The sequence below is a fragment of the Tachysurus fulvidraco genome, chromosome 2 (assembly GCF_022655615.1).
Source record: "Tachysurus fulvidraco isolate hzauxx_2018 chromosome 2, HZAU_PFXX_2.0, whole genome shotgun sequence".
Classification (NCBI taxonomy): domain Eukaryota; kingdom Metazoa; phylum Chordata; class Actinopteri; order Siluriformes; family Bagridae; genus Tachysurus; species Tachysurus fulvidraco.
The window spans coordinates 35,216,319-35,243,638 of NC_062519.1; the positions used below are offsets into that span (position 1 = coordinate 35,216,319).

Below are 27,320 nucleotides of genomic sequence, written 5' to 3' on the forward strand. Positions count from 1 at the left end.
CTGGAAGGACACACACACACACACACACACACACACACACACCAACCCAGTCTCACGGCAGTTCGTGACAGAGGTCACGAAATGTAATCTGTTTGATTCGTGTTCGTGGAGACGAATTTTCCTTTTTTTCGTGTCACTCAGCACGGACTTTCGATCTAATGTATTTCAATAGGAAGCATCTTTCGTGTCTGCACCACGTTTTTTTCTGCCACTCGGAAGCATTGTTTTTGCTCATTTGTTAATCATTTTTAAACTTTAAGCACTACATTACTCAACATTCAACCAGGAGATTTTATCCTTGTTTTTATTGCTTTGTGCTATGGTCTACTTTTACTGTGTTGAAGACGTCAGCTAAAACTACATGATGACCCACCGCCAATTCTCTTTTAATGACATCCTCATCTTTCTTTCAACACATAAACACGAAAGTGTGCTTGATAATTCAACAATACGATGTCATGACCATCCGTATTATTTTATTCTCCTTTTATTATATCCCAGTCTCACGGCAGTTCGTGACATAGTCACGAACTGTAATCCATTGATTCGTGTTCGTGGACACGTATTTCCCTTCTTTCAATCTAATGTATTTCAATAGGAAGCGTCTTTCGAGTCCGCTCCACGGTTTTCTTTCTGCCACTCGGAAGCATTAGGACAGTAAACTAAATACTACAGTACCCATGAGCCTTTTCTACTTTTACTATGTTGATGACGTCAGCTAAAACTACCTGTTGACCCACCGCCTATTCTCTTTTAATGACATCCTCATCTTTCTTTCAACACATAAACACGAAAGTGTGCTTGATAATTCAACAGTACGATGTCATGACCATCCGTTTTATTTGATTCTCCTTCTATTGTGAGGAAGGGGGATTAGTTGTGGTTATTGACTGAATTAAAATAAAAATAAAAAATCAATTAAATTAATTAGTGGACGCCCGCATTACCCGTGAGCCTCAGCGGAGACGGCTGCTATGGAGACGGAGCCAACCCGCTTTGCGATTGGTTGATTTCTGCAGGCCGCGAATTCTCCTTCATTGCGCTCAAAACCACTTCCCAGGTAAGCCACGAGACTTGAATGTGATGATCAAATTTGTTTAAATGTTATAATTGATGCTTTTCTTTGCCATTAGACTCACATGGTTTACATGTTAGCGCAACGAATTAAAGGCCGACCAACTGTTTCCATATTAACAGTAAAAAAAGAAGAAGAAGGGAAAAAAAAAAAACGACGCGCCTTTTGTGCAGTCATACAGAAAATGGGAAAAAACGTGAATTTTATTGATTTATTAAGTATTTTAGGGACAATTTGTCACATTTTAAACATTTTTTTCAACATATCTAGCCTTCACTACATAATGAACTTTTTCTGTTCTCCCTGCAGATCCCGTCACACTTCACCTTCACCCTATTTAATCACCTCATTTCCTAAAACCAAAGGCACTTTTAAGAGCCAACCTCTATCTATCTATCTATCTATCTATCTATCTATCTATCTATCTATCTATCTATCTATCTATCTATCGCTCTCTCTATCTCTCTGTCCATCTATATTTCTATCCATCTCTTCAATATCTATCTGTTCTCTCTCAATTTCTCTATTTCTCAATCTTTCTGTCTTTGTCTACTTATCTGTTATTTTTCTTTGTCTATCAGTCTGTCTGTCTGTCTGTATCAGTCTGTGTTGCAATGGCCACCAGATATGTATTTGACCCACAAAACCCCCATTACCAAGAGGGGAAACACATGGTTCTTGAAATGGAAATTGATCCAATTGTTGTTGCACACACACACACACACACACACACACACACACACACACACACACACACACACACACATTCAGAGGAAATATGAAAGTTTGAGATAATATTTAGATCTTTTTATATACCTAGCCAATCATAGATAATAATAGATAAAAATGGAAGAAATAATTAGGCATCTGCTAAACAGTTTGTCTGAATAATCATTTATTCATCCTCCATTTTTAGTAAAGGCTTTACCCTGTTCAGAGCCTCTGTGGATATGGAGGCTATGCCCAGTATACTTAGTGTTAAACAGGGACATTCCCAGGATGGGACAGTAGGTCATTGAAGGGCACTATGCATGCACACACCTAGGGGCAATTGAGTATAAATTATACACCTACCAGAATGTTCAAGGAGGAAAGCAGACAACATGGCAAAAGAACATGAAAAACACGGGCTGTAACCCAAGCTCTGGATCGAACCGAGAACCCTGGGGGATGAGCTGGCAACAATATCTGTTGCACAACCATGTCACCTGCCTGAAAAATTAGTGAATGGATTTTTTAAAAAACAAATATTGTTATTAGCAGGTTGATCTTAATCTGTAAGATATAGTTCTGACTAGACACTTATTTATTATACATTTATATTATAAATAAATATATCCGCCAACAGCATCCAGACGTCCCAGTTCACCAAACACTCTATGCCCATGACCCCTCCAGATCTACTCCTTTTTAAGAAAAGCTATTCATAAAAAGCTAGACTAAACAAATGTGTTTTTAGCATGGACTTAAACACAGAGACTGTGTCTGAGTCCTGAACACTAATTTGAAGTCTGTTCCATAACTCTGGGGCTCTGTGAGAAAAAGCTCTGCGGTACTTGAGGTACTACCAAACAGCCTGTACCTTTAGATCGAAGTGATGGAACACAAAATACCAAAAGATCTCTCAGGTACTGTGGCACGAGACCTTTAAGTGCGTATGATTACTAACTCAATGTAGAGAAGCACTGTGCTTTTTAAAATGGTATCTCTTTTAACTTGACTTCAACAAGACAGGTCCTCACATGTATTACTAACAAAACTCAAATGCAGGATGACTCCTAAATCAGAATCAGAATCAGATTTATTGGCCAAGTGTGTTGACACACACAAGGAATTTGGTTCCAGCAGTTTGTGACTCTCAAAAGGTATGGACATAAATAACACTATACTATACAAGAAAACAATGCAGACGATGAGATACAATATAGACAGAATGAGTATAAAATCTGAATATAGAATGTATAAAATATATAAAATATGAATATAGGATATGAACGATCAGTTATGTACATAAAGTGTGGGAGTGCAAATAACAATATTGTGCAATATTATGCTTTTTGTGCAATATACATCAGCTGTAGTGTGTAGTGCGTAAATGATTCCTCACTTGACTCAACCAAACCAGGGCGAAATCAATTATCCTCCTTAGCTGATTAAATCAGGTGACTTTAGTTTGTCAGCAGTTTGGCTTTGTGGCTGTAGGTTTTCTCCACCTGGCTTCTCTCGGTGAGGAACTTTTATCTTCTAAAACATTACTCAAACATCTTTTTTTCCTGATATTAAAGCGATGTTTACATTTATTACCACCTAAATGTACGTTTTAGTCAATTTGATCGGCAAAGACTTTATATATATAGAGAAAGAGAGGAATTATATAGTATCTAACCAGTAGATGGCGCTACAACACAGTAGCGCTTCCGTATATAGTCGTAGGCTGTACGCGGCTGTTTTTTTTTTTTTTTTTCTTTCTCTCTCTGTGCGCGTGCCCGTGTGACGTATTTCCTGAGGCACGTCGCGTGGACCACCTCTTCGTGTACCGTTAATAGAGGATTCACGTATTTTTGTTTGTTTGTTTTGCTTTGTGTTTGTTTTTTCATCCGTTTGTTTACTCCTTAGTAACTCGAACATGTACAGACAACGATGTTAGCGTTCAGTTCAAAAGGCGACCTCCTGAAAGAGAGCCGTTGCTCCTCGGCTGCGTCGCGTAGCGGAAAATGGGTCCAAAGAAAGCTAGCTAGCAACGGCAAAGTTTGTGTGGCGTTCAGTAGATAGGTGTTTGTGTTTGAGTGGGGTTCAGTAGATAGGTGTTTGTGTTTGAGTGGGGTTCAGTAGATTGTTTTGTGTGGGGTTCAGTAGATAGGCGTGTGTTTGTGTGTGTGTCTGTTCGGCGTTCAGTAGGTAGGTGTGTGTGTGTCTGTTTGGCGTTCAGTAGGTAGGTGTGTGTGTGTCTGTTTGGCGTTCAGTAGGTAGGTTTGTGTGTCTGTGGTGTTCAGTAGGTAGGTTTGTGTGTCTGTGGTGTTCAGTAGGTAGGTTTGTGTGTCTGTGGTGTTCAGTAGGTAGGTTTGTGTGTCTGTGGTGTTCAGTAGGTAGGTTTGTGTGTCTGTGTGTGTGTGTGGGGTTCAGAAGGTAGGTGTGTGTGGGGTTCAGTAGGTAGGTGTGTTTGTAGGTGTGTGTGTGTCTGTGTGGGGTTCAGTAAATGGGGTGTGTTTTGTGTGGAATAACGTGCCTACGGATGAACCTGTCACAAGACTTGGACAGCTAGGGCAAGCATTTTGTAGTGTCTGTTATTGTTTTTCATTTAGACGTTCACACACACAAACACACACACGCGCTTTACGGACACGTTTAGCACTTCTGACACTAACCGAGCTACATTTCTGACGCCGTGACCAGAGAGACTCTTCAATTTATCTGTTTATTCATCAAATCCTGATCACAACAGAGACAACAGTCTAATACCGATTTAAAGGTTACTTCAGCTGAACGTCTAAACTTACAGGAGCTCCAACACGCTTTAATAAGTGGTTCCAAAGAGGGGAAAATAGTAACACGCTGTTTTCATAAACACCAGGATCTGAATAAACAAATGTGCTCTAAGGTAAGATTTATTCTCTTACTCTCTGGAAAGGCTTTCACTTATTTTTTGAGCGTTTACGCAGTGTTACATTTCATTACAATGGTGTTAAACATCTAACTAAAATACATTTATGGTTTATTTCTCAAATATTACCATACTAATACTAGTCAACTATAAGTCTGCAATAATGTTTTTACTTATTAGATCTGTATCTCTATTCTTCTTTCATTCACAGAAAAAGATAGTTCAGAGAATTTTATTAGTTTAATGTTGTTAATGAGTTTGAAATTCAATCTTTTATTTTCAGGTGACTATATAAACAGATGAGTTATTGTATAACCTTAGGAGTAAATGTAAACACTTGACCTGTACAAACACTGATTTGGTAAGATAGTAAGTTGCAATGGTTGTGTGATGAAAGTTAAAGCCTGAATAGTTTGAGGTTTGGGAAACATGTCACAACATTTCACATTAACATTTGAACACCTTTGTGACTTGATTAGTTTTTACCTGTGTATTGATTTTAAATCTTCAGCATGAACATACAAGTAACAATTTAGAGTGTTTTTTTTTTAATCAAATTTTTTTTTACTGTTATATGGTTTACCTTCTGATCTTGGAATCAAGAAAAAAATGGATAGTATTCATAGTTCCTGTAGAATTAGCAGCTCCATTAATCTTTAGTTCTACTTCGTATTTTTGGTTCACACATCTTAAAAACCCAAACATACTGGATTTTATTTTTTTTACTTCCAGATCAGCTTAAGTGACTATGATATAAGCTCTTGGATTCTGTTTTGCCTCCAGCATCCCGATAGTAAGGATTTGGACGTGCGTCTGTGCTTTTTACTAAATCATGACTCACTGGGAGTAAGAGTTTTTAGTTGGAAAATGGAGTCACTTGCTGCTTGTTTTTTTTTTTTTTTTTTTTAGATCTCCCAGAACTCAAGACTTGTAGAAATTTGTGGTTTGGTACCTGTTATAACATTGTCAGGCCTGTTGAAAGTGTTCACAGGCGTGTTTAGCTCTAGGAAACTGTGATGTCACACAAACGGGTTGTACTTTTAAATCAGTTTCAGCATTAGTTTAAAAGCCTCTCTAGGAGGGCAACCTGTCTGTCTGCCACTATCTCTGAGTCGTATAGTCGTATAGGAGTGAGTATTTTTATTTTGCTTAAATGTTTTGCTACTTTTATTCAAAACAGCCATTTTTTAAAAAAATGACTTGAATAGTTGGTGTTAAACTTGATAGTATGGTTTGTGTTATATATATATTATACTATAATTGTTGTTTATATGGGGGGGGGGGGGGGGGTAATCTATCCAAAAAGCATTCTTTCACTTATGAAATTGTCTTGTCTGGGATTGTTTTCTCAAACTTAGTACAGAGAGCCTCTCTCACATGGACCAGCGGGTTAGTGATATTTTAACACACTTTTGATTAATGTGTGTGTGTTCCATAAAATGAATAGTTTTTTCATGTTTTGTTTAATATTGTCTTTGACTTCTCAGTACTGATTGGTCAGAAGCTGTTGATTTAAATTTTTACTGTACCAGAGTATGGTAGAATTAATGAATATGAGTGGTCAGGAGATTATTCTACAATTTCAGAGGTTGGAAAAAAAACTGTTGAGGTTGTAGCACAAATAACTGGTTCATATTAAAGTGCTTTTTCTGATCCATTCTGTGTGACCGTTGGAAGGTGGTTGTTCCACATTATCTAAGAGTAGTAATAAACAGATGTGGACAAAAGAGAGCCTGGTGAGGGAATGAGCTATAACTTGGGTAAGAACAAGACCTAACTCTGGTAAGAACAAGACCTAATTTGTCTCTTCGACTTTCTGCAAATAAAAAAATTAATCTAATTCTAGACTGTTGAAAAAATGTACGTGTCATTCATGAATAAATGTAAACATTGTAATTGTTGTCCAATCGCTGTGGTATAAGTGAAATAACACTCCACACCTGACTATTACATGATATGTGTTATTATAATGATGTGTGTTATTGTGCATTATGCCTTGTCACAGCAGCTCTAGTAGTGTCAGCTGTAAGACACTCTAAGAGGTTATGTTGTGTATTTTGACATTATACATATTTGTTTCTGGATCATTGATCATGAATTCATCTTAAGTCATAGATTTATCATGGTCTGGGTTGTGGTGGATCCTGAGGATGTCCTGGAAACGTTGGTTATATGTTGGGAATACTTGCCAGTGCTTTATAGTGCACTGTTCACACAATTATTTACATATAAAGGCATTTTAGTGCAGTGGTCTCCAACCATTTTTTCACCGCGGAACGGTCAATGTTTGATAATTTTATCGCGGCCCGCTGGGAGTGGGGGGGTGACAGCTATACGATGAAATTAAAATTAATAATTTTAATTTAATTGTATTTAAACATGCCTTTTAACTCACTACAATGCTAAATCAATGAGAACCCTGAGCTTGTTTCTTTGCAACAAGACGGTTTCATCTGGGGTAATAGGAGACAATGACACCCGAAGTGTGCTGCTTATGTCCAGTTTATTCCGTTGCTTTGTTTTGGTTGCTGTCACTGCACAAAAACCCCACTTCACACAAGACAGCATGTCGGAAATGGCAATAGGGATTTAAGTGCTGTGGTGGCAATCTCAGGGTATTCCGCCATGACTTTAATCCAGAACACCGGCAAACACAATATACACATACACCAAGCACTGTTAAACATGACAAAGTACCAGTGAACAGAGAGAAGAGCAATACACATTTTCTCTCCACCAAAGCTACAAGGCCACTGCCGCTCAGCTCCAGAAGTCACCTAAACCCGGCCCGATATCATGATATTTTGCGCATGCGCGGTATTGGTGCGGCTTTAAAATCTCTGGTGTGCAAATGAAACTCGTTTTGCTTGTCCTGCTAGCTAGTATAGTCATCAACTGGAAGCCAGCAATCTGAGCAGGATTCTGGCTTCATGCGTCCCAGGTTTATCCGTGTATCTTTCACCTTGCTGCCAGTTCCGAGAGAAAGCGCTACAGTGTCTGGTTTTTGAAGCACCACTGCCAACGTGAATGTTTTCTTTATTTTTAAGAACGTTGATGCTGACCTGTAACAATCTGTTTACTGATCTCTTGTATTTCAAGCTTGCTTTTGGTAGATCTCCAAATTCTTCATTAGTAAGGAAAAAAGTCTCCCCATTAATTGGTTCTTAGCTATCAAGTATAAAGTGCATATTACTTCAGGAAGTCAGTACTTCATTATGTTTGTGACTCCTGTGTGATCCTTTCTCAAATTATAATTTAATTCTATATAGTTAAGTATCTACAAAGTTACACAATTTCAGGTTTGAAAATTGAATATTTTTAAAATGAATATTTGTCATTTATTCATGAGAATTAATCAACAAAATCACAAAGTTGACATCTTTTTCTCCTAACCTTTTCTTTAGAGCTATTTTCAGATGGGACTAGCTTTATTTGGTGATGTGGGTTATTGTAATAATTACCAGAATGTCTGATTTTTAATCCTATCTAAACTAAAGTTTCAACTCTCCTCAATTTGAGGTTTTTCCTTTGCTTTGTCAGTGCCATGTTGTAGTATCAAACTCTAAGGTGCAACACAATCTAACACAGATTGAGGGCTTGGACATGGCTGTCTCAGTAATTTCTACGTAAATGATTTTTCCTTTGCGTATTGTGAAATATCAGCAGCGACTATTTTTTATAGACCTATTACTTAAAAACAAATTCCATCTGAACAATTTAATTCAAAATTATTTGTATAGCATTTTTTTAACGGTGGACATTGTCTCAAAGCAGCTTTATAGAACATAAGAAACATAATGCATATATTATTATACAAAGTTTAATATAGTAGAAAATTTCAAGATTAATATTGTATTTAAATGTTTGTTTTTATCCCCAATGAGTGAGCCTGACATGACGGAGGTGACCTTTTATAAGGAAAAACTCCCTTCGATGGAGGAGGAAGAAACCCTTGAGAGGAACCAGACTCAAAAGGGAACCTCATCCTCATTTGGGTGACACTGGAGGGTGTGATTTTATAAATATACAGTCTGACAATTGTGCACTGATGAGGAGGTTGTTGTCCTCAAAGACCACATGTAGTTGGCATCTCCTTTTAGAATGTCCGAAAACATCTCAATGAAGGTCTGAAATCTTCATCACACACAACAGGAACAGGGTTTATGGCTGATTCAATGACTATTTCCTGTTAAAACAACAATCAAATTCAATTACAAATAAGCAATTTGCTTAGGAACTACTTGAAAATAAAATCATATACTGAATGGATGCAAAGTATGAATTGAAATGCATCAATTTCTTTAACTCAAAAGTTCCCCCAAGTTGGAGCTTTGTAGTTTTTGTGCCGCTATAAAACACGTTCTTGGTTTGTATGTACTTTTGAAACGATTTGTGTTTAAGTTTGTTTTTTCCTAAATTTTTTTTCCACTGTGCTTTTGCTACCATCCCCCGGAGAGAGAGAGAGAGCGTGCATGAGTATGCATGCATGTATGTCTTGTTTGCATGATCTTTGTATGTATTCCTTTGCTCAATCAACTGCTTATCTAAACCAGAAACTTGTTTGTTTCAAGAGAAATCAGTTGGCCCATTTTTTTTTTTAGTTCTGTTATTCAGGCTAATTTAGCAATGTTTGGTCTGTAGATAATTTTGCCCACAGGCTCTGGTGCAATGTGTTCTAGCCTTTAAGTGTATTTATGCTTGGGCTCTCTTTGTAAGTCCATGCTTGCTTTACAGTTGCATTCTTAGAAGGGCGGGATTAGTTGTGCCAGAGGTTAATCTATTTCTGCTGCTTTTCTCATTCTAATACAATTACAGGACATATTGTACAACAAAGCGCTTGTTTTCTACATGCTACATGCCAAGGGCACAATACTGGTAACAGGTTGAGCCAGACAGGAACTCAAAACACATTAAATAAAGCTGAACTTGTTCAGCATGTTTTTTTGTGATGTCTGTGGTTGAACCTGAGAACTTGAACCATTTTGATCATTATGTAATGTAGTTAATTAAATTTAAACTACATTTGAATTTTTAGAATATTTTATTGACCTGAATAACATGGGGTTTAAACAATACTTAAAATTCAGAATTTGCCCAGGACGCATCAGCATTTTTGTAAACAGTCTTCATTTCGAATTAATTTTTCTTTTTATAAACACATCTTTATGAAACACAGATCAGCAATAATCTTAATTCCACCCGCATCCTATAGGTTACGTCTCCCTGGTGATTCCAAAACAGCTCTAACCCTGTCCAGGCATGTACTCTACAATACCTCAGAAGGTGTTCAGTGGTATCTGGCGCCAAGGCGTTCACAGCAGATCCAGATGTTGCAGAGGTTCTCGATCAGATTAAGGCCATGTCAACACCCTGTACTATTAGTCATATTTCGTAAACTTGAATATTAAATTCTTAAACATCTTAAATATTCCTGAACAGTTTTTACAGTGTGGCAGGGCACTGAATACAGGTCCATGAAGTGGTGTACTAGGTTTGCAGCAGTGTTTAGTCATGTGCTATATATCTAAGTAACGTCCACATGAATGAATTCGCAGAAACACTTGCCATCCTCTTGGTGCAAATTCTGATGCTCACATGCCCATTGTAGGTGGACAGTGATCTGCATGGTCATTCTAACCTGTCTGTGTTTTGATGTCTCTCTATCGTAGCCACCGTTATCTTTTCAGCAGTTTGTTGTACCTTATCTCTTCGGTAGGATCGGACCAGGCAGAATGGCCTTTGCTCCCCATGAAACTGTTGTTGTTTGTTCTTTTTTCGACCTCTTTTATTTGACCACTTCATATGACTGGAAAATGGAACCTGCCACTTCAAAATGCCCTGAGCCAGTTGTCTTCTTATTACATCTTAAATAAATGAACAAGAAAAGCATAAATATACTTTTTTTTTTTTTTTTAGAACAAAGATGAAATTAGCTTAATATAGAGCGTCTAAATAATACATTATGGCTACAATACAGTGAACTTTTCATACCTGTTACACACAACTGAGTAATGGACATTTCTTCTTGTTATCAAGCTGGAGCCACTCCGTTGTTTTGAGAGAACAGATCCTGAAATACTCGAAGTGCATTTTCAGAGTTTTTTAAATAAAAAAATTTAAAAAAATAAATATTTCTGTAATTTTGTGGTTTATAAGGTTCTACTTTGTAGCAGCATGTCATTCTGTGTTGTTTAAACTGGGTCTTGTCTCCATAACTGCTGCCCTATATAGTGCTTTATATAGAAGTACCTTGTAAATAGTGTGTGTGTGGCGGTGGTGATAGAACGGTGCGTACATTTTACCGAAAACAGAATCTTTGACCTCGGAAAAAAGTGACCTCACACAGAACTCGAAAGCAAACAGGACATCAAGTGGCAAGTGTGTGTTGCAAAACACTATCCAGATAAAATGCTAATGCTGGATGAAAACTCTCAAGTTATGTTTAAGTATAGAGAAATACAGAGTAGAATAGCACTATTTTGATACTGCAGGACTATTCTGAAGTGTTCAGATGCTTTAATAAAGGTTACAGTGCAGGTACATTTTTGTTCCCAAAGATACGAACAAGGCAAGTTTGGGTTTAAGGTTTACTTACAGTATGTACCATAATGATGTTTATTTAACCACCTACACTGGAGCCTAAAATTACAATCGAGTTTTACTGCTGGTTACATATTGTGGTTGAAGGAATTATGGAGTACCTGAGCTTTTGTAGAATGAGAACTAAGAGATTGGACATTAGAACATGGAGGTTCACGAACAATGCTTTTTTTTTTTTCCTGCTCTCTTCTTCCCTCTTACATTGCTGTCTGCTAATGGAGCTGAGCTACATGAGTCACCTGATTGTAGAGATAAGACACATTGCTTTTATTATATGGAAGGAATATAAGGAAAGCAACCAATTTTTACTTACCAATAGTTAAACATGGTGGTGTGTTTTTGTTTTGTTTTTTTATTTCAATGTTTTCCAAATAGGTAGTTTTCCATTGTTTCACTTGACTTTGTCACATTGGGGAAAGTGAAGACCAGCACAAGCTTCCTTCGATATATATAATAAAACCTGACTATCTATTTCAAGCTATTTGTGATTCTGGGGGAAAAACTGGTTTCTCTCTAACTGAACAGGCTGTGATTTTTGGACTTCAAAAAAGAGAATCTGGTCTGGGTCAGACTACTGGAACATCAAAAATGATAATAGCAGCTGATTGTTTACCAGACTATCCACAACATTAAAAATAATAATGAATAATGAGTTTTATTGAGGAGGCCATGAGTTTTTTTTTTTTTTTTTTTTTTTTTTTTTTAAAATAAACAAGACTAATTGCTCAACATCACCGTTGGTACTTAAGGTCAGGTTTTAAAAATTAATGTCTAGTTTTATTCTTAATATTATAGTTAACAACTGTCTGAGTTGGAGATTAACATGAAGTAGTTATTGATTTTATTTTATTTTTTTTAAATAAATGACCGTGCTGTTTAATAGTTTTTAGGCTAATTGTTTTTGAATGTGCATGACCAAAAAGGTGTGCCTGAAGCAATTAATTAGACAACAACCTCTTTCCGTCACATAAATCCGTCACATTTATCAGTCATAGGTGTGGTAAAATGAGAGGGTGTAACATCGCTGATGCTGTAAACAACAATTATGTAGAATAACAATTATGTTATTAGTCTTTCCAAATCCCATCACACACACAGTTTGGCTTTTATTTAATTTTTTTCATTTTCATTTACTTGCTCAGTCATACTGCAGATTAATGTTGCTGTAGTAGTTGAGCTGAAGATCTGTGCAATTAATTCATGTACGGCTCTGCAGTGATTTGTGTTGTACACTTGATGTTTCTATAGTCAGCGATATGGAACTGCGGTTCCAGTTTGACTTGGTTTGATTAGTTGGCACTAAAACGCTGACTGGTCATCCAGGCTGTTTTGACTTAAGCTTCACAAATTAAGTAGGGAGTAAACAGCGTTTTAATTTGAGTGCACAGTTGAATGACTGACTCATTGTGAATGGTTTTATCTCTTCCTCAGGTAAATTGAAAACTGCTGCATCCACTTCATGTGCACTTTTTGAGGGACTTGAAGACCTGAGGTTTCTGTGACCTCCACCCTCTCTGATGGAGCTGTGCCTGGCCTGCTTGCCACTTGTCACGCTGCTGACCCTCCTGAACTCTGAGGTCAAGCTGTCCCTTGCCCAAAAGGTTTACACAAACAAATGGGCCGTCCATGTCAATGGAGGAGTGGATGAAGCCAACCGCATTGCCCAAAAGCACGGTTTCGTTAACCACGGCAATGTGAGTACTGTATTTTGCAAGCTATGACTCAAACACAAACTTCCTTATTTGGTTCAGCATGGTCATGTGGTAATATTTTTTATTTTATTGCTTTTTTTTTAAGGCTTTTGTTATATGAATCTTTTGCCTCCAAAGTTAGATGCATACTGGATAATAATTTTGCATACTCTAATCTCAGATCAACTCCTTCTGATCTAGAGCTGCACGATTAATCTTTTATTAGTGATAATGTGGTATATATAGAAAAACGAAAATCCCCCCCCCCCCCCAAAAAAAAAAAAAAACCCAACAAACAAAAAAAAATCATCCGCCCCCACCCCAAGATTCACACATGGGAAATATGAAATACAACATGGCAGCATGCTCTGACAAAACCAAAGCGCTTGTTTCTAAGAGAGGTGTGGTTTCTTCAGTCGTATGGAAATGGTTCGGGTTCGCAACTTTGAACAAGCCAAAGCCCGCTGTAAAATTTGTCTGAAGTTTGTGGCAACTAAAGGAAGCAACACGACTAATTTATTCCAGCACCTCAAACAGAACCATGTTGTTGAATGGGAGGCGTGTGGCGCAGCGAGCTAAAATACAGCGGCAGCTAAAATGCAGGTAAACATAGCGGAGGTTTTTTTTTACCTTTATCACTAAATAAAGACATTCTGCCCGTATACACAGTTGAAAAGCCTGGATTAATTCATATGCTCAAAATAATTGACCCCCTGACAGAGCGACCCCCGACATGTTTTTCTGAAGTTGCTAAAAACAAACAAACAAAAAAAAACTAAAAATCTATTGAGTAGTCTCTGGTGTTTTTATTTTATTATTATTTTTTTTATTTGGTTTTGTCTCCAAAAATCGGAGATTCGATTTATAGGATGTATCACCCAGCTCTATTCTGATCCTATTTTTAACTTACTGAATTTTACAGTTAAATGTTTAAAGGAGTTAAATGTTTTGAGACAAGTGCAAAGAATGGCTCTTTTCAAATACTGCTAGTATTTAAGTGTTTCCAACATTGTAATGATGTCCGTGATCTCCAGACCAAGGAATTTTGAACTAAAAATGGAAACCTGAGCCATTCAGGTGCATCCTAAACTCTGTACCTCATCTAGGTGTGACTACTCAATTACAGCAGTGTTGTATGACGCATGCTGTGTTTGATTATTTTAATCTGTGCTTCATGAACAATGATCCAGAAAATGATGTGCCTTGAACTTTGTGGCAACTGTTTGGGGAAGATCAACATATGGGCATGATGGTCAGGTGCCCAAAAACCTTTGGCCATGTAGTGTAAGTTTGAATGTATGGCGCTTACTGTACTTTTGTATAGTCATGTACAGTATAGGCGTATATTTGTTTAATTGCATGCAAATGCATGGTGGAAAGTCTCCTGGATTAAGAAATGACAAGGGAATGATGTGTGTTTTGACACCATGAAGGAGGAGGTTTGGCTTTTGTTAGTCTTTTGTGAGTGTGTTATGATATTCGTCCGCATGCTGTCTAGTATTGCTGTTTCAGCGATGCCTGGTTAGTTTTTCATTTTTTTTTCCTTTGAATAGATGACTAGTTCAACCTTTCATGTATCACTGCTTACTGGATGTTCTTTTTTGTTGCTATTATTTGAACAGTGTGTTTGTTGTAGACACAGGTGACCCAGTCTCTTTTAACAGGTACAGTGAGTCAAAATCAGTGAGTCAAAGGGGACTTTGAATAGCATAAACCACAGCAGTCAGGAAAAGCCATTGCACAAGTATTTATGCACGTCCTTCCACCTGTTCATGGGGAGCTCATAAATTTATAATTTTCCTAAATGTATGTTTTGATCACTCTGGGTGGCTGATGAAATGCATAAAGCATTTTGTTGACTGTTTGGGTGGCACTGTTTGTGTGCGCGCACATGTGTGTGCTATTTTTAAGTGCATCCTTTACAGGCACTTGTGAGATGTGTGTGCTAACAACATTAAAACATTTATATAAGGTATACTTGGATACAACAACCCACGATCTAGAAGTTCTGATTTAGAGGCCAACTTCCAGGTGTATTCTGCTAGATAGATTTTCATTTTTGTACATTAAAATGGAAAATATGAGACTCAGATCTATCATGTTTTTTGAAATATACATTTGAATAAATGTTGTTTGTTTTTTATAGATTACATGTGCATTGAAAATTCCTGGTATCCAGTAAAGCCCAAGCACAGTGATCAATGGCTTTGTCCACTTAGCTAGTGTTTGGACAGTGCAAAATGCGAGGCAGAGATTAATTGATCGAAATGAATGCTTTGAAGCCAATATCCATGTGGACATGCCTTGTGCCATCGAGTGGCATTGTGGCAGGCATCTTTTCTGTACGTTAGGCAAGGGATATGAGAGGATGATTTTGAAAAAGGAAAAAAAATAACATCTGAATAAGGATCAAGTTTAATTTATAAAACACTTTGAACAGTTGACATTGTCACACAATGGCAGCTTTACAGAACTAAATTTTTTATTAATATAATGGATAAGCCAGAGGTGATTGTGGCAAGAAAACACATGAGCCAATAAGAGGAAGAAATCTCAAGAGGAGGCACACTCCGTAGGGAGCCTGTCATCATTTAGGTGTAGATGGATATTGTGAGAGGTTTTTTTTAATCATATCTTTTGTGAATACTTTTGTCAGTTCTCAGAGTTCAGGCTGTAGTGTGTGAACAGTAGCTTTAATAAAGAGAGAGCAAGGACGGTCAACCTGAGCACACAGAGTGGTAACCAAAGCCTGGCCATTTAAAATGAGTTCAGTGTATTGTGAAGAGTAAAGTAAGCCTATGGAGAAGCTCAATTCAGAAAACACTTCATTTTACTGAAAACTGAGACACACACTTCCTTGGACAAAATTAAAAAATAAATCTAATTGAAAAGTATTTTGATAGTTTTTGTTTGAATGAAAGAGTGTAGTTAAATGTTTACCTATCGGACATTTAGTGGTATAATGATTATTTCTAGTACTTCTTCTTCTTTTTGTTATGATAATTATATTTATACTAAGAATCCTTTCTGAAGTATAATTGCATTTTACAAGACTAAGGCTTGTATGTGAGTATTAATTCAGTAATTGTTAGCTGAAAGCCCCTGCTCAGTTTCAGTGGCTGACTCTGTAACTCTCTTGCTTTATGATTTTAGTCTAATTGTATATCCATCCCTGGCAGGCTTATGTGGCTTTGGAAACTTGACCTCTCTTTGTCAGAGGCTGTTTGAGAGCAAATTACCATGAAATGAAATTGATTGCATATCTGAAATTGTATTGTAAGGATTCTTTTTGCTAGGAACATGTAAACATTTGAATATCCATCAGCTCTGTCCTTTAGCCATCATTTATTTGAAAATCCCCAGAGGCTTTAGTGTTGCTTTAAGTCTGGAATGATTTTGGCTAATTATGAAATTGCATAGCTTATCGTGCTTTTTATAGTACTACCTATATAGATGCACCTGAATAGTCCACATTCCCATATCAGTTCCATGACAAGTTACGTTTACATAGATTTATCTGTATTGCTTAGCAAAAGTTAATGTTTATGCACTACTGCATGTTTTACCACTCGATTAGCCTTGAGAGTCAGAATGCTTTGAAGCGGATGTCTCTGCATCTATTGAACCATGTAGTTATTTAGCGAGGGCTACTGAAGGCCGCAAAATCCATCAGGCGTGGCTGATGTCTTAATAAAATGTTGACGCTCAAGCAGCTTCTCCAAACCTCAGTTTCTTCAGCCAGGTTGTCCCTAATAAAATCTCTCGTTAGGTAAATAGTCAGGCCATGCAGGCCGTTTAAACGAGGATTCCAAAAGCACATGTAGAATGATGTGATGTATTAAATGCATTGTTTTGATGTCAAGGAAAGTCTTTATAATTAGATTTATTATGGAGCATTTTAATTGTACTGGAGTGCAGGAATCTTTTCATGCTGGAGAGTGATAGAATGCATCCAGTTACACCAATATTCATTGGTGTTTATTTAGTCAGGGATGTATCGGTGCCACAAATGGAACTGACGCACGTTTTCTTCATTCTACAGTTTGTATTTAAGGTTGTTTTACATGTGCTCTTAAAAACAAGGCCTTAAACTCTCAGGAAGGCATCTGTTAAATTTGTGCAGCTGGGAAACCAGGTCATCGCAGGTGACGTGTTCATGCAGAGAAAGCAAGATCACAGCTGCAGCTGACGGTTTTTAGGGCACATTATTAACCTTGGACTATTTTCTTCCTCTGTTAAGGTATCAAACATGGCTCTGATGGTGACTGATATGCCATTCTGCATCAAATACAGAAATTAAGTAAAACATTTCTCAAGTTTACGGGAACTTCATGTTTGTCTGTTTGTTTGAGCTTTTCTGACTTCGAGTGTTTGCTTTTTGCTCCAGCAGATCGAGGTCCTGTACTGTTGCTCAATCCTGACCCACACATGTTTACTGTGATTATCAAAACAGTACTTTCAAACTGTTTATCTCCTTCTAATGTACTTTATTTGTACATTTGGGAACATGGTTATTTTTTTCAATAAATACTTATTACATCAGTGTCAACCCTGAATAGAGCTTTCTTTAGCCAGATGTTGGATTAATGGATTAATCATCAAGCTCCACCTAGAAGAGGAAGACTTCAAAGTTCTGTTGAAAAGATATTAAAACTATTCTGTTTTTCTTTCCTTTTTTTTTTTTTATTAAGTTTTTTTTAATACTCTGGAGTCACAAAGCAATTTTATTAGGAAATGTCATTTATGAACTTTGTTTTTACTAATAGCCCAAATTTATATATATACATCTTTTTTTTTTTTTTTTTTTTAATACACACGTCAACTAGGATGTCAATCTTTCTTTCTGCCTTTCTGTCTGTCTTTTTTCCCCGTTTTTCTGTCTGCCTTTCTTTATTTCGGTCACAAAAAATACAGACAGTTTTTAGTCTTGTTTTTCTCAGCAATGTGACAACTTTTGACCTACAAATTTTCATTTGCATTCGAAAGTTCGGTTTATTTTTAAAAATACATGTTTATTTTTCTCTCTTGTTTCTCACCTGTATGTAATTAGTTTAATCTTGTATTAAAATGACCATGCAAAGCCTTGCAGAAGCTCTTGGCATGCTGAAGAGTCATGGTTGTCATCTCACTTGTTTCATCTCACTTGTTTATTTCCTGTTGCTTGTATGGTGTACCACAGATGCTTATCGGGAAACTCTTTCCATTTGGGTAGAAAATGCCTGTACCTCATCATGTTGGCTTTCAGAGCTTTGGCAGAGATACAGAGCTGCTTTCGTGTCCTCTAGTGGAATCTGCATACCGCAACAGCAAAATGTTTACCCTCTATCTCCCCCATATTTTTGTTTTCCAGGAATAGTGTGTTCTGAATAATTTACAAATGAGGCAAACTTGTAAGGAAACTGTAACCACATTTCCCACTATGTTTTTTCCCCTCCAGCAGCAGCGGTCACATTGTTGATATACAAGTGAGGTTTCAGCTCTGTTAACTTGGAGAAAGTATTCTGTCTGAAACAGAAATCTTGTGCTAAAGAAAAAAAATGTGTAGCCTTTGTGGCCTGTGTATGTGTGCATGCATGCAAAATTTAGGCATTACAATAGCTTAGGTAGTCTCCGGAGAAGATGAGTGAGTAGTTACAGACTCTATTTACACACTTATGTATTGCTCATAAGCCTCACTGAAACTGACTTCTTTCTAATTTCCCTTAATCTTAAGTTGTGGAGAGCTTGAACACACCGATATCTGCTGAGTGTGAAAACCATAGGATATGAATTATATCATTTTCATACTCGTCATACCGTGCAGTGAGTCCTTGTGCCCTGTGTGCAGGGGTGGAGTCATCCTGGAAGTGAGATTTGCATTGACTCTTCTTAAAGGGCTAGTAGACTCAAAGCATACCAGTAAAATGTTTCCCACAACATATAAGCACCACTAATAGCACCCCCAAATAGCACTGCTATCTTGCCTGTTTTGCCATTTTGAAAGGCAGATAAACACCAGTATTTGAGGGTTTCGTAAGTGTGTTTCATTGGAAGAGAAATGGTGTATGCTGTGCTCAGTTACTTTCAGTGGCTTATTATTCCCACCTTTCACCTACAGTTGTACTTTCCAAATTAATACACATTTTTTCATACAATTCCAATTTGCTTTACTTTTATGTAATTTGGCAGATGGCCTTATCCAGGGCGTCTTACGTTTTATCTTAATTTATATAACTGAGCAATTGAGGGTTTAGGGCCTTACTCAGGGGCCCAGCAGTGGCAGCTTGGTGGACTGAGGGATTTGACCTTGAAACCTTATGTTCAATAGTTGCACCTTAACCATAATTTTATCCTTATCCATTATAGATAGGTTTATGGCTACAAATAATTTCAAATTGTTCGGGTTTTGTTTTTTACAGTAGAGCTGAAATAGCTCGTACTACTTGGTCTAATCATGTTTGAAACAACATTTCTATAGACAAGCCAGCTTGGTGGATCACTAATAAGATATGAAAGAGAAAATTGTGAAAACTATTCTAACAAACTCCTTTAGTGTACTCATTTATGTAAATGCCAAATTAACCATAACCGAGGATGTACTGCATGGATTAAACTGATTTGTATTTGGAAAGACGTGTGTTCCAGAACAGTCAGCATTTTTTATTTTTTTTTGCATGCGACATTCTACTACAGATTTTTTTCCCCCATGTACTTTGTTTGATTGGACAAATTTTCCAGTGTGGTGCACTGAATACAGTGTATGTAATGTACTGTATTTAATTGACATTTGGTGTTAAACAAGTTTTCATGCGAGAGTGTCATTACAACTGGCATGGTGCCTCTGAACGTTTCTGAGCTTTGGCAACAGATGCTTGTCTCTCTCAGCTTGGGTATTAAGAGCAAGTCTGTGTCTGATTTAGTTTCTGGAGCAGTGCTCAGAAATCTGATTTGAAATCTGCGTTGCATTAGAAGTTAATAAAAAACACACACGATCAGTGCATCTCTAGTGTGAATTTAGGCAGAACTCAAATTCTTTGTTTAGATGTCGTAGTAGTTGTGTTCCTCATAGGCCAGGCTCATCATTTATATTGAAATAAATTCATCTTAATTTTTTAATGTCCTATTTGACTTTAACATTACTCTCCAACAGTAAAGGGAACATAGCATTTTATCACCATGATTGTAAAAGCCGACCTTAAAATCTGCTTACATTCCAGGGCAGATTGTTTGATAGCAAGCTTGGAAAAAAGTGAATCTTCTTATCAAATAAATTCTTCAAATGGTGAGTCACTACATTTATTGCGTAGAGGAGTGTCTTCAAGGCTGGATGTCACAAACGCACTGACCATGGATGGGATTGTGAGCGGACTTGAAATATTTTCGCTTTGCTCAAGTGCATGCTTCAAGGTTAATGTCAGCTCTCTAACAGAAAACTCAACATGTCCATTCCCTTAGTACATTATAAAGGTGTGCATCCGTTTACAAAAATTTAATTTGCTGACCTTTTAATATGGATGTAAGTGATAGTAATGCTTTTAATGGCACCATTGCTCTGAAACAAAACCCGTAACATCATTTGCCATGGAAAGGGGCAATAAAAGATGATTAAAATGACTTATCATTTTTACCTTAATGGACACTTGGTCCATTACAGGAATAATTATTCAATAATGTGCTGAATTTCAGTCGGATAAAGACGTGTTTGGTTTCTGAGGATGAATTGCTTAGTTGATCATCGCAATTTGTAAGACTAATAATTAAGATTACTTTGCATGCTTGTTTCATACAGGCTTTAAGATTCTGATCATGTCTAGTTTACATATGAAAAAAATTCAGTAAGAAGCTGTTCTGCAGGTGGAACTGATTTGTTTGTGTTATCAAATGTATGCATGTCTCTTGAGTCATGTATATTGAACAGTGCTCAGCTGCTATTTGCTAAAACAAAATAAAGACACCAATTTTACCCGTCAAGCATGTCTTGGCTGAATAATATTCAGAAAACTGAATTCTTTTATTAAATCATTTTGTATTCAGTGGAGTTGAACAAGGTATTTTTGGACTGTCCTCGAATTAATCTTATTAGCTGGATACCCCATGAATTCAGCCTCTGGTTCTTATCATTTTCCAGCAGATTCCAGTGAATCATTCAAATTATTCTTTTTGTGATGTGAAAAAGTACAGCGACCCAAATAGGAATGGATTTGTTCCAGAAAGCTGAGAGCACTATTATTTTTAAGCTTCAGTTATAGTCTTTGTTTTTGCCTGGAAGAGAGCTGTAAAACTTGTACAAATAGAAAAGATGATAACCGTGAGTTGGTAATAACCTTAAGAGCCATCCTTTGTCAGCACATTGTGTAACCATGAGTAGTTTCAACACACCTTCTACTAAAGGACATTTGGCATGACTGTGTGGGTGTAGGCCAGAGCTGCTGTCTGATGTAAATGCCTGAGGCTTGACCTCCTTAACACCTGAACAAAAACTTTGATTTCTAAAGTGCAGCCTAGCTGATGCAAGTGGCCAACTCTGAACCTAAACTTTGAACATTTAAACATTAGGGTTACCTCTCCATCCTCCAGTGTAATTATACCCAACTACCCAAAAGAGTGTGTGTGAATGATTGGTCCAGTTAATGGACTTGAATGTCAGAGAGGTCAAAAAGCCCAATAACCAAACCCAGATGCTTTTAAGGTTACAAGTTTTAAATCCATCTCCTCAAACTTCACTAGCCTCCACCCAAAAATCCTGTTTCTTTTGTAATCATGTTTGCAGAATCCTTGGTGTAATTTGTTACTGGCAGGTCTATTAAATCATCAGGCAAAGATTCTTAACTGCTCAAAACAATTTACATAAAGTGAAGGCAGCCTTTTTACTTTAGCGATTAGAAATGGGTCCTGGTCTGAGGTGTCCACTTGTCTCTGGTGTATACGACAAATGCAACCTTTTTATGACTGAAGGCCTAATAAGGCTGCACTATTTACATTTTAAATGGCAACGTTTAAACAGTAGTATTAGTGCTTATTATGTAGTATTAGTAGTATATATTTTTCAGTATGAAAATGTCTGATTCTTATTTATTTTATTTATACATTTTTTTTTAAAAAATACCATCAAAAAGATATTGTACTTGACCTTGATATTGCTTGGGACTGTTTATTCCCAAGCCCACATCTAACAGTCTCGGTGATTTTATGACGTTTGTGGGTTTTGCTGCCGTGAGCTACAGATCTACTTCTCACCTCGTCTGTATTTACTCTGCACCTTCCCCTTTGCCATCTCCATTTTATCGAGTTGTAGGAATCCAGCCGCCACACCTGATAATGTCTCATGTGCCTTCCCAGTGTCTTTCACAGGAATGTTTCGGTTTGAGCTGTCTAGAAATGGTGCCAAATATGCAGATGTACAGGTTAGCGTTTTTTTTTTTTTTTAGTTTGAATACTTGCTGTCATGTCTTTAGTTCATTTAACAACATTTCTTAAGTTAAGATTGTTGACTTAGAAAGAATATTAGAAAGTGAAACGTCATCTTGTGTTTTCACGTTTGCTATGACAGACTGAACATTTTTTAAAAACAATAATTTTAAACTATTCCCTGGTGACGTGAATGAATTTGAAGCACTCATCATATATGATTTGAGCCTTAAAGCGAAGGAGGTGTTTTGCAAAGTGTATATCTTAGCTGTCTAGTCTGGACATGTCATGCTATGTAAGGAATCCTTTCTTGAGGAGTTCTCATGAATTATTCTATCTTCAAGCATTCAGCTAATTTGCTTTTTCTAACACTGTTATATTGTCAGTTACAAAAGTTGACACCTAAACTCTTTTGACACTAATGGAGGCAGGCAATGGAGAGGGTGAGGAGCTGTCTTTCGGTAATGGCTGTGAAGAACATTCAGCTCAAGGGTGACTTGGCAGCAGTGAGTCTGACCACAGTCGAAGTGAGGAAGTGGTGTGGAGTTAAAATTGGAATACCCATCTCCTTGTTGGTCCGGGACCCGGGCCAGACATCTATGCTCAGATTGTCTATCCTGGTGCTTGCCATTCTGGCTTTGACGGACATCCAGATCTGCGTGTACACGACGCAAAACCACATGGCTAGCAATTACAGAGTCTTGGAAATAGCTGAGCTATGCAATGACAATGTGAATTCAACAACCAGTGGGGTTTTTGTACCACAAAAACATAGCCTACTGCTTCCATAATATAATGCTGGCAAGCTTGGCCTCTGCTGTTCTGCTGAAACTGCCCTTGACAGACTTGCTCTCACTAAACTCTCACTAAAACTGTGGGCTGGAGAGAGATAAGCTATCCATCATCTCAATTTTTTAAGGTTTCCTACAGGAAACCTTTTTTATAGTTTTGTGAACTCGTGCTGACCCTGAATCGTCGTGTCTTTCTAACACAATACACAAATTTCCTGTCAGATGTTTAGTCACCCTATGCTTTGTGATGGGATGCTTCAGCAAACTCCAAGGGAAGTGCAGTGTTCCAGACACCGGGTGGGTGGGTGGTTTGGTGAGCACTCCGCTGGCACAGCACAGCTCTGGCAAGTCATCTAGAGCACTCAACAAAATGATGCCAGTTGTAAATTGGGGGGCTTTTGATTACAAGGCTACTGTGTGCAAAGGTAGCTCAGAGTTTAGTGGGAGTGCTTGGAGCATATTTATAGACAGATGCTCATAGTTTTCATACAAAAACATTGCTGTTAACTATATCCTACCAGTTTGTAGGTGAATGAATAAAGACAGAAAATGATCATTTCATGTTTTAAGGGAAATAAGAGAGGATAAAATAGTATTAAACGATGTATAATGTGGAAGTGATATCTGGTAGTGGCGATTGTGAAAACTAGCTTGAATGGTAGATTTTGAGGTGATTAATAATGTTTTAGCTAGTTCTTTTAGAAATACTAGCTTATCCACATAGCTGACATTTTTCACTTTTTGTATGGAAGTTACAGTGTGAGTGACGAGTTCATATTGGAGAGTTTAAAACCTCTGTGCAAGTCATTCCAGACCTACGTGCAGATAGTCACATGCAAACATGTCAGAACAGTCTTTTTCTTTCTACTAACAGTGAGCAATCATACTAGCCTACACTGGTGTTCAATTGCGGTGCTCTTGTAAAAGTTGGCAGGCTTGTTGATAGAATCTGAATAAACTTGTGGGAACAATTTAAATATTTATCACACAGTCTTAAGCAGAAGCCATTTTAACTGTGTGCAGTCTGATCTTATATAAATGACCCACTTGGTAAAAAGCAGAAGCCAGAAACCCAGCTGCAATAGTTTGTGAAACAGCAATAAGCTTACAGTTCATTACACCACAGGTGTGGAAGTGTGATGGATTTTTTTTTTTTTTTTTTTTTTTTGCTTATCTAACTTTGTCCGTTAATGTCATTTATTTTCAATGATTTTATAACTGTCAATTCAGTTTGCATTCGGAGGAACTTCCACTTAACTGAACGCTTTGGCTAAATGTTCATTGAAAAGAGAAGCGGTTTCCTCTCACCGTTTTCTGCACATGTTGCCAGACGTTTCTATTGAGAAATGTCAAAACTGACATTGTGGTATCTTTGCAAAATGTGGTTATTTGTGCTTCCCCTGTTTACTGGCATGATTGCATGTGTACTGTACTGCTTCTGTGGTAATGGCTTCTTATTCTCCTCTGAATTCTTCACAGCCTTGTTTTTGTTTATTCACTTGTCTAATTAACTCAAAACAGGTTTGAATTAATGAGTTTGCTTGTGGTTGGTTTTTTTTTTCTATTTTATGTTCTCTGCTGTCTAATTGTTTCTGCTGTTTTTATTGCTCATATTTGTGGCAGTGTACTTTTTCTCACAAAGATATGCATATACTGGGACAAGATATGTTTACATGTTGTTTACAAATCTATAAAATATTTTTACACCCTAAAAAATCCATAGGATGCTACGGGTGATTTGTAACGTTTATACCAAATTTAGTTTTAACTGCTGTCAGAATGAAAAAAAATACTGATCTAAGTCTTCACTACACATCTAATAATAAAATATAAAATTTCAAAAGCTAGTTGAGATTGTTTGATACTGTTTTAATTGAAAATATAGCAAAATTTTCAATTCATAAGATGTTTTTAATGATTTTTTTTTCTTACTGGCTCTCTGATTCACACAGTTCTCTTCCAAATGTTGAGCAACATAGCAAAACAAAGCATGTATTATGTTCAGCCAGCATGAGTTTCCTGTACTGATGAGTGTTGAAATTATCCTTATTGGAAGCGTCTGAGACTTCTCGGCACTTCCTGATATGGCTTTATCTGATGCACAGCATGTACTGTATGGTGCTTAACTCCCTTCCTCCTTCCCCTTTGTTTAATAAGGAATGGTGTTTAGCAAATATTAATCACAAACCTGTAAATGCCAACAACTTAACAGTTAACATTCCCTTATGGCTTGAGTTGAAGATCAAGCTACAGAATGAGAAGGTTTTTTTTTCTTTTCTTTTTATAAATTTCTGTTCCCTGTGCTCCTGAAGTGAACTACATTCCCAGCAAAGTTGTGCTCTTGTGAGCCAGTATTGTTTTCTTAGACAGATTAGAAAGCTTGCAATCTTCCTCTAGAGACTGAATAGCAAAACTCGATCCTACTATCTTGTGCTTCATGTGTAACACAGGAACAATCCGTTCAAGCTCCTACGCACTTGTACAACATCTGGGGTGGGCGTATATCTCTTGGTTTCTCATGCTTTCACACTCTTTCATATGAATTTTGAGTCATTGCTCAGCAAGCAAAAAAAAAAACTGTGAAGCACCCATTATCCATATACTGTGTCTATTTCTGATCATTTGTGTGCATCACCATAACAGCCTATTAAACTCTCTTATGCTTTATTATAGTCTTTGTACTGTAGTATTTTCTCTACTAGCTTTGAATCCATGCTGCAGTTTAAATCACTTTCATCCTCAGATCACCTACAATGGAAAACTAGAGTAGTGTCATCGGTCTTTGTACATTTTTAGCATTCAGGTTGTTCCAGTATTACTGTTAGTAATAGTACTGCATTAACAATGGAGAAAGGTGCATTAACCGCTGTGCCTGTTTATCTGTATGACTGACATGACCCTGATTTGCCAGGGAAAATTTCAGGGTGGTGCTTTTGGAACAAATGCAAAGTAATGAAATACAAAGTGCTCTCTCCTTCAGCCTTTCTATTTATTTTAGTGAGAGTAGTAACAATGGTTAAACTATGGGTAGACATGCAGAATTAAATGAAAAATGTCTTATGGAATTTTCATGGATATCTACTGTATGGTAGTTTTGTTTGTCATAATCAGAAAGAGCTTTCAAATGACTAATGATGAAGGTAACAGGCTTGATCCCTTCCTTTTTTATTTATTGGGCTTCTTTCATTACCGAAAATAGTCGGAATGTGCCTTTTTGCTTTGTGTGGGGGGATAAAAATTAGACATTATTTCAACTGTTGGTAAAGTTTGTAAACTTTACTCGAAGGTTTGCACAGGAATCTAAAGTGGTTGCATGGAGGTGTCACTTTCTGTTGTGCTGATTTGTGACTTTTGTCCTTTATAGTGATTAATATTAGTAGTGCAATCTGGCATTCCCTATGGTTTGTATAAAATGCTGAGTTGGGCCCAGTTCACCTCAATTTTGGACTGCACAAATCATTTGAAGCTCCTGCCATCCATGAGCAAATTATGAACTCTTTCATTGAGTGCTCAGCTGGCTGTGTTTCAGTGACTAAGCGACATCTACTTTTCCATGGGGCCTGTGGGAAAGACATCAGTAAATAGGGTTTTAAAAAGTGGTTGAATGCACTGCACTGCGTTAGTGCATTAGTACAGCATGCAGTTAAAATTGTTTGTGAATGAGAATTGCCATGCAGGGCATGATTTTAGATGTGATTAGTCAGCCAGGACAGTAACCTGGACCAATGCCAATATACTATTTCTGCTTATTATAATAATAATGATTTTGAAATGATTATTAATTTTTTGTTTATTTTTGTGATTTCCCCATTTTTGCTGTTTTCATTTATTTGCCAAGCCATTCATTTGACAAGCCATTCTGGAAAGAAAGAAAAAGGTATGTCGTGCTATCGATTCACTTGAGCATGTTGAACACAACTCCACTACAGACTCCAGAGAAGCACTGACAGTTTTCTGCAGTCACTTTCAGCAGACTTTCCCCCCTGTTCTTCCCTTCAGAAAGTGAGAAATTCAATTCTAAAAGTTGTATATATATTTAAGTTAAGGAAGACTTTTTGCACTGTCAGTTTTGAAACTTTCCACTTGCTCGCTGTAACTTAGCAGATCTCATAGGTTTGCTCAATAGACTATTTTTGGTTGTTGTCACAGATTTTGGCAAATGTGTCAAACTATTC

General features: G+C 37.1%; 1 protein-coding gene and 3 long non-coding RNA genes across 9 annotated transcripts in view; 2 read left to right on the top strand and 2 right to left on the bottom strand.

Annotated features, from left to right (window-relative positions):
* The first annotated feature begins 194 nt into the window (after nucleotides 1-194).
* Nucleotides 195-1,837, top strand: LOC125140717. The gene is made up of 2 exons (XR_007139931.1): nucleotides 195-1,060; nucleotides 1,385-1,837. It is a non-coding gene; the product is annotated as an uncharacterized LOC125140717 (long non-coding RNA).
* On the bottom strand, nucleotides 1,792-3,317 carry LOC113653101. The gene is made up of 2 exons (XR_003443029.2): nucleotides 3,183-3,317; nucleotides 1,792-2,287 (listed from the first exon to the last, which is right to left on the bottom strand). It is a non-coding gene; the product is annotated as an uncharacterized LOC113653101 (long non-coding RNA).
* Nucleotides 2,918-27,320, top strand: part of furina (furin (paired basic amino acid cleaving enzyme) a) — a 67,820-nt gene continuing 43,417 nt past the window's right edge. The window contains exons 1-2 of one of the 6 annotated variants that reach the window (XM_027162521.2): nucleotides 2,918-2,940; nucleotides 12,708-12,970. In XM_027162521.2, the coding sequence (XP_027018322.1) occupies nucleotides 12,794-12,970 (177 nt within the window). In that variant the 5' untranslated portion in view covers nucleotides 2,918-2,940; nucleotides 12,708-12,793. Of the gene's footprint in view, nucleotides 2,941-3,177; nucleotides 3,302-4,172; nucleotides 4,674-5,360; nucleotides 5,807-12,707; nucleotides 12,971-27,320 lie in introns of those variants that run through there. The other 5 variants (XM_027162515.2, XM_027162502.2, XM_047810006.1 and 2 more) reach the window with 5 other exon arrangements.
* On the bottom strand, nucleotides 8,481-10,896 carry LOC113653096. Its single transcript, XR_007139930.1, has 3 exons — nucleotides 10,668-10,896; nucleotides 10,377-10,540; nucleotides 8,481-8,862 (listed from the first exon to the last, which is right to left on the bottom strand). It is a non-coding gene; the product is annotated as an uncharacterized LOC113653096 (long non-coding RNA).